Source organism: Solanum pennellii, chromosome 2 (genome assembly GCF_001406875.1).
Source record: "Solanum pennellii chromosome 2, SPENNV200".
NCBI lineage: Eukaryota > Viridiplantae > Streptophyta > Magnoliopsida > Solanales > Solanaceae > Solanum > Solanum pennellii.
The window spans coordinates 57,420,045-57,431,590 of NC_028638.1; the positions used below are offsets into that span (position 1 = coordinate 57,420,045).

General features: G+C 32.9%; 1 protein-coding gene across 1 annotated transcript; it reads left to right on the forward strand.

Annotated features, from left to right (window-relative positions):
* Positions 1-205: 205 nt before the first annotated feature.
* Positions 206-3,832, forward strand: LOC107011033 (leucine-rich repeat receptor-like serine/threonine-protein kinase BAM1). Its single transcript, NM_001323430.1, has 2 exons — positions 206-2,792; positions 3,369-3,832. The coding sequence occupies exons 1-2, from the start codon at positions 206-208 to the stop codon at positions 3,830-3,832; spliced, it is 3,051 nt and encodes a 1,016-aa protein (NP_001310359.1).
* Positions 3,833-11,546: the final 7,714 nt, after the last annotated feature.

Sequence of the window (11,546 nt, forward strand, 5' to 3'; positions counted from 1 at the left end):
CCTCTACTTGTACAATCTCACAATTCAAATTTCATTCTTTATAATAATCAATCCCCTCCTATTATATTTATTTACTCAAAACAAAAGAATATTACACCAAACGGATTACCCACCCCAAACCAAATCCTCATTTTTGCCTTTCTCACTCTAACTGAGGGAAACTGCAAACCAAACAGTAGGTGGGCATTAGATTAACGAAGGAAAAATGCGTCTTCTTTTTCTTCTTCTTCTTATGCATTTTTTTACTGACTTTTCTGCCGGTAAACAACCACGCTTACCGGAATACCAGGCTTTGCTTGCCCTGAAAACTGCCATTACCGATGACCCGCAGTTAACTCTTGCCTCATGGAACATCTCCACCAGTCACTGTACGTGGAATGGTGTCACGTGCGACACGCATCGTCACGTGACCTCTCTTGATATTTCTGGGTTTAATCTTACCGGTACTCTTCCGCCGGAAGTTGGGAATCTTCGTTTCTTACAAAATTTGTCTGTTGCTGTTAACCAGTTTACTGGACCTGTTCCTGTTGAAATCTCCTTTATTCCAAATCTGAGTTACCTTAATCTTTCTAATAACATATTCGGGATGGAATTCCCTTCGCAGTTAACACGTCTGCGTAACCTCCAAGTCCTTGACCTTTACAACAACAATATGACCGGTGAACTTCCCGTTGAGGTGTATCAGATGACTAAACTTCGACATCTACACCTAGGCGGGAACTTTTTCGGTGGCCGCATTCCTCCGGAGTATGGAAGATTCCCGTCTCTAGAGTACCTCGCAGTTTCAGGCAATGCATTGGTAGGAGAGATACCACCGGAGATTGGAAATATCGCTACACTTCAGCAGTTGTATGTAGGATACTACAATACCTTCACCGGTGGGATTCCACCGGCAATAGGGAACTTATCGCAGCTCCTTCGGTTTGATGCTGCTAACTGTGGACTTTCGGGGGAGATTCCACCGGAGATTGGGAAGCTTCAGAACCTTGATACCCTGTTCCTGCAAGTGAATTCTCTATCTGGATCTTTAACTCCGGAGATAGGTTATCTGAAGAGCTTGAAATCTTTGGATCTGTCGAATAACATGTTCTCTGGCGAGATACCGCCGACATTTGCGGAGCTTAAGAATATCACTCTTGTTAATCTTTTCCGGAATAAGCTTTATGGGTCAATACCAGAGTTCATAGAGGACTTGCCGGAACTAGAGGTGTTGCAGCTTTGGGAAAATAACTTTACTGGAAGCATTCCACAGGGGTTAGGCACAAAGAGCAAGCTCAAAACTCTTGATCTCAGTTCCAATAAATTAACGGGAAATTTACCCCCAAACATGTGCTCCGGTAACAATCTGCAGACAATTATCACTCTAGGGAACTTCTTGTTTGGCCCAATTCCTGAATCTTTGGGTAGGTGTGAATCACTTAATCGGATTAGAATGGGAGAAAATTATCTGAATGGGTCAATTCCAAAAGGGCTCTTAAGCTTGCCACATCTGTCACAAGTTGAACTTCAGAATAATATTCTCACTGGTACATTTCCTGATATTTCTTCCAAATCCAACAGTCTTGGCCAGATTATCCTTTCAAATAATCGCTTAACTGGACCTTTGCCACCAAGCATTGGAAACTTTGCTGTAGCCCAAAAATTGCTTCTTGATGGGAACAAATTTTCGGGACGAATTCCTGCTGAAATAGGAAAGCTTCAACAGCTATCAAAAATTGATTTCAGTCATAACAACCTTTCTGGACCCATTGCTCCGGAGATTAGCCAGTGCAAGTTGCTGACTTATGTTGATCTCAGCAGGAACCAACTTTCGGGTGAGATTCCTACTGAGATCACAGGTATGAGAATACTCAACTACTTGAATTTATCGCGAAACCACTTAGTTGGGAGTATTCCTGCCCCTATTTCTAGTATGCAGAGTTTAACTTCTGTTGATTTCTCGTACAACAACTTTTCTGGTTTAGTTCCTGGAACCGGGCAATTTAGTTATTTCAATTACACCTCATTTCTAGGCAATCCAGATCTGTGCGGACCCTATTTGGGCCCTTGCAAAGAGGGCGTTGTTGACGGGGTTAGTCAACCTCACCAACGAGGAGCCTTAACGCCTTCGATGAAGCTTTTACTTGTTATTGGTTTGCTTGTCTGTTCTATTGTGTTTGCTGTTGCTGCAATTATAAAGGCCCGATCTTTAAAGAAGGCAAGTGAAGCTCGTGCCTGGAAGCTAACTGCTTTTCAGCGCCTAGATTTTACTTGTGATGATATTTTGGATAGCTTGAAGGAGGATAACGTTATTGGAAAAGGAGGGGCTGGTATTGTCTACAAGGGGGTAATGCCTAGCGGGGAACATGTAGCGGTTAAGAGGTTGCCAGCTATGAGCAGGGGTTCCTCTCATGATCATGGGTTCAATGCAGAGATACAGACTCTTGGGAGGATCCGACACAGACACATTGTTAGATTATTAGGATTTTGCTCGAATCATGAGACAAATCTATTGGTTTACGAGTACATGCCTAATGGAAGTCTTGGGGAAATGCTTCATGGCAAGAAAGGCGGTCATTTACATTGGGATACCAGGTATAAGATTGCCTTGGAGTCTGCTAAGGGTCTTTGCTATCTCCATCACGATTGCTCTCCTTTGATCCTCCATCGTGATGTGAAATCAAACAACATTCTGCTGGACTCCAGCTTTGAAGCTCATGTTGCTGATTTTGGACTTGCTAAGTTCTTGCAAGATTCAGGGACATCAGAATGCATGTCTGCTATTGCTGGTTCTTATGGGTACATTGCTCCAGGTATTTTATAAAAGCCTTCAATCTTCATATCTTGACATTCTTAGTTTCTAACGTATTCGAATTTATTTTTCTTGTCACATCATGCTATGCGAGTTTACTGCCGAAGTTACAAACTTACTGATGAACTAAAATTTATCAGCTGAGACTAATTATCAGTCTGTTAGAATGAAGCTTAGGTGTTCTTAACGTCATAAATGTGCTATCTTGTAGTCTTGTATTTCCACAGCTAATAATGTTAGGATAAGTAGAGCATTAAGACATAGATAGTGGGGGTCCTTGACAAGAGGATTGGGCTTTTTTACTTCTGAAAAGGATCTCTAACTACTTCAGTGTTGGTTAGGTTGGAATTTATGAATGCTTATGTATCTTGGTAAGGAAGTCAAATGTGTTGCATGCTCCTGAAGCAAAGCAACATTAAATAAGAGGTACTGGTACTACTAAACTACTCACACTGTTGGAACGGGTAAGGGGGATGTAAAACTTGTTTAGTTATTTAACAAACTTACTGACTGCAAGCAAATATTTGTTCTGCTCTATTGTCTACTTCTCATTAGCATCTTATTTTCATTTTTGCAGAATATGCTTACACCCTTAAGGTTGATGAGAAGAGTGATGTATATAGCTTCGGTGTGGTGCTTTTAGAACTGGTAAGTGGCAAAAAGCCAGTTGGAGAATTTGGTGATGGTGTTGACATAGTCCAATGGGTTAGGAAAATGACTGATGGGAAAAAGGATGGAGTTCTCAAGATCCTTGACCCAAGACTCTCAACGGTTCCCCTTAATGAGGTGATGCATGTCTTCTATGTCGCATTGTTGTGTGTCGAAGAGCAGGCTGTGGAACGCCCCACCATGCGAGAGGTAGTGCAAATACTAACGGAACTTCCCAAGCCACCAGGTGCAAAATCAGATGACTCAACCGTCACTGATCAGTCGCCCCCATCAGCCTCTGCATTAGAGTCCCCAACCTCAATTCCCGGGGACACAAAAGACCATCATCAACCAACACCTCAATCACCTCCACCTGACCTACTCAGTATCTAATTTGCAATGTTCTTGAAATAGGAGTGTTTTATTTAGTTTGATTCTCTAGTTCTATTATGATCAATTGTGCTAGCTTTATTCCTTTTGTTTTAAAAAAAGTTGGGTCTTTCTAGGCTCAGGGGTTTATTCTAACTCTAAGATGGGTTTAATGCTCAGAAGTTTTCCTCTTGTACAGTAAGATTGGTAGGGTTTTCAAGTGTATTATTAAATGGAAAAAAGTTGCCCTTCAAGTGCAACTTGTCTTAACCTGACAAAATCTACAACTCAGATCAAACTTGAAGAAAAGATAATTAGTGGTTAAATACTATGGTAGTGCTCTGTTTAATTAAGTATTTTGTACACCTCTGGGTTGGTGTCAGTGGATTATTTTGTACTATATGATTATATTATTGGTAGTAATTAATTATTAAGTTCCCCTAGGAGAGTGAGATTTGACTCTCAGGTGTCTTTTAATTACCAAGAATAGTGTGTTCACTTGAAACAGTGATTTAAAACTGCCACATTAAGAGACTTTATTGTGGTGTTGAATTAAATTGGAGCCGTATTGGAGTGGGTATCAGAGAGTCAAATGAGTGCTGGAATAGCCTTAAAAGAAGTATAGAGCAATAAAATATTGTCTCATTTGAAAAGAATCTTTTGCATTAATAACTTTATGGATCCGCCATAACTGACCTAGTGTTGGTATGGCCTTGAAAATGAAGCATGAGGTCAAAAAATAAGACGAAAAATCATGTTACGTCCCGGGCCTGGCTAATGTAGGGCCAACTGTTTTCATCTGCCTCACATGCCGGGAAAAAAAACACTTTTTGGTTTTTATATTGTACATTTGGTTTCCCCACCGAGAAGACTCGAACGGATTTGAAGTTTATGAGTTCTATTTCAATCGTTGAATTTGCATTTAAGTGTGAAATTCTTAATATAAATATAGAATTCAAAATCTAAGCAAAAATTATTGAGTTCGTTCAAACAATTATGAGTAGTTGGCTTCTAAGTAATCCATAGTCCATATATTATGTGGCTGTGTTTGAATCAGATGCGAATTGTGACGTATTTATTTAACTTATATTAATGCTAGTGAAAAATGAAAAGTATTTTTATTAGTGAAATTTCGTAAAAAAAAAGGAGGGTAATACTGTATGATGTAAAAAAGAAAGCCCAAGAAGTTAGTAAGGTTTATGCTAGTTGTATAATGCAACATGCACTTGTTAATTGTAGAAAGCAGCGGCAGAGCCACATGCAAGTCTTTGTCAAATAAAAAAACGATATATATAAGTAAAACGATATACAAATAATCAAAAAATATATTTTTAACATAACAAATTATTTAGTCTAGAAATTTTATATGTCTTTAATAAATTTCAGACGCCTTGAATGATCCAGAGCTCTATGACTAAAAAATGATAATCAAAGTAATAAAAACATAAATTCTCCGTCGGTGATGGATGATTAATTGAAGCGATATGACAACACCAAAACAAATTAAAGATTGATTTTTGGTACAATGTTGTGCTGCCGTGATTGTTGGGTTTTCTTTACCACTTTTTTTGACATAGGATTTGACACGAATATGTTGTCCAGTCACTTATTTACTTGTTGTTTCCCCCTTTTTGTTTTCTAATTGTTTTTTTTTTAGTTTTAGGTTTTGGCTGTAAATGATTGTACTACTCCATAGTTCATCCCTAGTAAAAAAATTCAAATGTTGGGTAAAAAATTTCGAATTTGTTAATGGTTGATATTATATTGGAAATAATTTCATCAACATCCCTTACATTTAATTTGGGTATAACTTGAAGAGGGCTTGATGATTTAGTTGATAGTTAACATTTTGAAATTAAAGTTTAGGTCGTAAGAATTTGTAATCTAAGTTCTGTTAAAATTCATTGATTTGGTGAAGTAGAGAGAAATCCTGCATATATAGGTTGTGATATTTAACTTTTATAAGCGAATATATCTCGCCTAAAACACAGTAATTATCGAAATTTCATTAAATTATTAGGGTGAAATATAAATCAAAATTACATACATGGATTTATGCAGACTAGACATATTGTGATTGACGTTTCAACTTTAATATTCTGGTTGCTACTTGCACTAGTGTGTAGTGACTTCATTCATTGAATGCATTAAACACTGAATTGTGAGCTGATAAAATCCATGCAAAGAAATGACAAGACATAAGATAAAATTCTGCTCCCACTCTGCCCAAATCCTTGTATACTCACTCACTCAAGTTGCGTCTTTTTTGCTCTTTCATATCAAATTTCAAAACAATTTAAAATTAGGCTCAAAACATCAATTAGTACTAAATCACAATTATTTCCTTGGCTGTACTATCATTGTGTAGTCCTTACAAATTTTAGAAAACAATTACAAGACGTATGTTTTTTACCCTATGAAGTAAATGCTTTATTTGTTTATCTACGATTGGTTATCACTTCAACATCCTTCGATTTGATGCTTAAATAATTCTGCGACAATCAAATTTCGTCGTTTTTGTAGTGCTAATACGTGATTTGTCAATTTTCAGCGAAGTGATCTTGAATTATATATGATCGACATGACCCACTTTTATGGTGTTTCTTTAAAAAAAGATTTGTCAATTTTGAGCAAAGCCGAATTGAATTTGAATTATATATACGACCTACATGAACGCATTTTTATTTGTTTAGAGCCTATTTGGCTCAGCTTAAAAGCTGGTCAAACTGACTTAAAAGCTGGTTTTTGACTTATTTAGTTGTTTGACAATACTTAAAATAACTTATTTTAAGTTAAAAAAAACTTATTTTAAACTAAAAGTTCAAAGCTGGGGTAGGGGTGTTTTTTTTTAAAAAAACTTATAAGTTGTTTTAAGTTGACCACATTTTTACGTTTTTGCCCTTAATATTTTTATGCAATCTACAAATTACCCACATAACCCTAACATCTCTTTCTTTCGTTTTTCCCTTTTCACGTATTGATGATAGACAATTACTATTACTAATGAATGAAAATAAAAAAAATCTTAAATCTTTCAAGTGATCTATTCAAATTATATATTATTAAAATGTAAAATAAGTTGCACATATAACTTAAATAAAAATTTATATTCCTCTTATAAATAATTTGTGATAATAAAGAAATATGTGAATGATAGACAATTATTATTACCTATGAATGAAACTAAAATAAAATCTTAAATCGTTCTTTGATCTATTCAAATTATATATCTTTAAAAATCTATAATAAGTTTATACTCCTCTTATAAATAATTTGTGATGAGAAAGAAATATGTAAATGATAGCAAAATATAATTATTTATGGTTGTAATATAAATTAATTAACTTTTATTATGTTAACAACTTTTAAGGGTATTTCAGATATTTTGATTTAAAAAGCTGTCTATCAGCACTTATTTGCCAAACACATTAACAACTTTTTTTTTTAACTTCAGCACTTTTATCCAAACGTATAACTGCTTATTTTAAAAATAAGTTTCAACACTTTCAAAAGTATTTTTTTAAAACTGCTTTTATTAAGCCCATGCAAACGGGCCCTTAGTTCTTTCAAGTATTTATAACCAAAATGGTCACATTTACCTTTTTCCCCATATTTTTTTACTGAAAATTTTTATTTACCAAACTAATTACATGATGAAGTTTCACTTATAAACCAACATGGGTTATGATTTCAGTGATGGAATAACTTCACTCTTGATCAAAGATCTCAGATTAAAGTCATGAAGAAAATTTTGTTGGAATCATCACCTCAAATAAGCACTGTTAGGTGCATTCAAATTTAATTAGATCTAAAAAAAAAACAAAAAAAACTGCACTTATTAGTAATATTAGGGGGATGAGTGGTTAATCAAACTGTATCACTTCTATGAAAACTGAAAATGTCTATTCAAGAATCAAATACCAATAAGGTTTTTTTTTTTTCAGAGTGAGGAGGCTTTCATGTTCTTCAACAAAAGTTAGGTAGATTTTGCAGTATTCAAAGTGCTACACCTAATGTTTTAACGAAAAATAACACAAATGATGTACCTAACTCCACAGACACATGTCAATTGTCACACGGTACTAAACGTTTACATTTTGACTAAATTAATCTCTGTGTTTAGTCATGTTAGTAATTGTATAAGCTGACAGCGGAAAAAGAATTTACATTTTCTGCAATTTAATTGATTAAATACAGTAGGTTATTATTTAGTATTATATATTGAGGTTAATTATCATATATTTGGCATTCTTTTTTCAAGAGTTAAAAACTAAAATTAAGTGACAATCTATCAAATCGACCATATGAACTACTTACCAGGGGCGGACCCGCCTGGTCTCGAGGGTTCATACGAATTTCCTCGATAAAAAATTATACTAAATATGTAAAGTAAATTTACTATATTTTTATTAATATATATATTTTAACCCCTTGTCTCTCCCAAATAACAAATCTCTTAATTAGAGGTGATAGATTTAAATTCTGAATATTAATAAATCTTAAGTAGAAAATGTCTTTCTCGAATGAAACATTACACAATACGAGTTTGATTAATAAATGCAAAATGAAAAATTAAAATAAAGTAATGATAGTTAAATTTTATTGAACAAGCCATTTTTGAGCGGTCCCATTTTCACTTTCAATAAGTATTTGCTTACTGGACAGACATTTTACCTACTCCACTAGAGATCCTTAAAAATTAATTTGAATAATCATCCTTTTTTGTTTTTAGCATATAACCTAATAAAAGAATTAATGTCTTCTTCCGTCCTCAAAGATTTAACAAGATCTCCACATATGTAGGCCTTTCAAAATTTAATAAAGGGATAATTGCACTTTTGATGTCCCGATTATTGATAAATTTTAATTTTAGTAGTTATGAAATACATTCGAATCTTTGATTAATGGAAATGTATATTTATATTTTTAGTCTTTTTGCTTATAAATATTCACAAATTACCATAATCATTGATGGTTCACCAAATAATTCCCAAGTGTAATGTTAGTTAAGTATGTATTATTACTCCTTATTTAACGTTAATATAATTCTAAAAATAGGTCAACTATAATATGTTTTTCTATATATAAAGGTACCAAATCATACTAATTGAATGTTATATGTTATCATAAGGAATTAAGGATCAATAGAATTTACCGAAAAGTTTAGTATTATCTCATTTTTACCTCTTTAATAATAAAGTTATTCCAAGTCGTTGAACTTTTCCTTTTTACCGTTTGCTTGTTAGAACCTGTTTAAGAATTAAGGTTCGAACGCCTATTATTAAAGATAAAAAAATCTCAATTATTGAATCACACAATAGATGGAAAGTTAATGTGCACCGCTGTTGTAGTGGGAAATTTTGATAATATGTACGTAGCAAGAATCAACCAGTTATGTTTAATATAAAGTAATTTGATGGAGCAGCATTATAAATATATATGACTCGCTGAAATTAAATAACTAATTATTTTAAATACGTGTGAGCTTTATTGATTAATTGATCATTTGAACTGCATATGTTACTGATTTTAAACGGTAAATGCATGTTAGCACTAGTAAAATAAATCATTAAAACTTTAATAAAAAGGAGACATGAGGTGATGTTGGAAAAGCAAAAAGATTGATAGAAAATAAAGTATAGAGTTTGGCTCAACTTGGTTTGGAATTTGGAGGTTCCAAAATAAACTTTTGACAATCCAACGCAAATTGAAACAAAACAAAATAGTGGTGGGGCAGTCTATATACATACAAAAAAAAGCTGAATTGCGAAAAGAATTGGCAGATTTTTTTTAATACAACTTGGACCCCTACCATCTCACTCTAATTTCATTTTGAACCATATACTTATCCCTTTGCCCTCAAAGAATACTTTGGGAAAAATTTGGAAAATAATGTTTGGTCATTTATTTGTTAAGTATCTCAAGTTTTTAAATGTTACAAAAAATTAGTTTCAATATTTGAGAATTTAAGAAATTCAAAAAATTACCTCTAACATTTATATTTTCTAAAAATACTTATTATTTATTATTACCTCCTTTAAAAAAAAATTGAGTTTTAAATTGACGGATAAAATTGAAAAAAAGGAACTTAATGAGTTATTATTATAACTGAATATCAGTGACAAATTTAAATATGTGATTAATGTATTATCTTGCGTGTATTGTTATTTTATTATTGCTGATTGTAATCAGTTATATATTTTTAACGAAGTATATTTATTATGAAATAATAATATAAATTTATATATTTTTAATAATTTTTAAAACTTATAAATATACGTCATTACTTTTTAAAATTATCAAATATTTCTTTAAAATAAAAATTAAAAATAAACATATCGTGAAACTTTACCAAATATGATTTCCGGAGTAAAATATGGCACCTAGATAATGGAAATTGGGCTCCATTTCTGCCATATAAAAAGAAGACATTATTTTAGATTGGCACTTTATTAATCACCAACTAAGGCAAGACCATTTCTGTTCATTACCAAAAAGGGAGCTGACACAGTAAATCGAATTATAATGCGCCATCCAAATATTTCTACTTATCCTAAATTATTTTAAGATTCCTTTAATATTGGAAATCAATCAGATATTTTTGAAAATGTTTAAAGAAAGAGGTAAATAATGGATTTGAGTTTCGAAAGCACAGTAAAAATTAGTGAGTGGGGAATAGGGAAGCAGGAAGAACAAATTATGAGTCAAAAGTTTTTAAAAAATAATATGAAGTTGTACAAGCTTTCTCATCATATATTGCTTTTCTACCTGCCTCCTACCAGCATAACAACCACAATCTTACCACTCACTTTTTCCTTTTTGGAGCTATGGTAATTAAAGCTAATATCACGTGAAATTAGTCTTTCGTAAAAATATAAGATAAAATTGAATATGATATTCGATCGTTTACCAAATTTCATGCATAGTAAATCTTAGCACACCGAATAATTTTTTAATTGCAATGGGTCATAGATATTTGATGGATTGACCATAAATTTTTTGGTCGACGAAGACGAATATTAAAATTTAAGTTAATCTATAGTTGATACCAGCAAGTGTCTGTGTAAATAATAATCAATTTCCCACTTTGAATAACATCTATCATATGAGTCAAAGTAATTTGTAGGGACAAGAAGAGAATCCTATAAAATCATCAGTTCATGCATAATGACTGATGTCTATGGATATAGGCGGAGTCTGATGTCTATAGATATAGGCGGAGTCTGAATTTTAATTTTATGGATATTGAATTTTAAAATTTAAGTGAAATCTAATCTTTGAACTTGGTGAATTATTTTTTTTAAAATACAAAAATAAAATTTGAATTAAAGCTATTAAATTCAATCGAAATTATACTTAGACTTCTGGCTCCCCTCAAAATACATCAAAACCGCCTGATTGAACCTTATTTTGAGTCATTTCTCTAAACTTGCATCTTTCTAGCTCTAGCTCTTGGAATTCTGTTATTCACTTCGAATTTCCATATAGCCTTGACATTTTAATAGCTTGAGTTGACTTAAAATAGGTTAATCTTTAATTTTTATTCTTAACAAATGAATTATCTAGCGCAGCGGGCATTAGTACTTTAAGGACGTGGGAGAGTAACTTGTGGAATATTATGATGCGAAAATACAAATGTATATTTTAATTATTTTATTTTATCTTTAAAATGTCAAAATTAAAGACCAATATAAAATAGGATGAAGAGAAGGGTTATATTGGGCTGTATTTTGGGCTA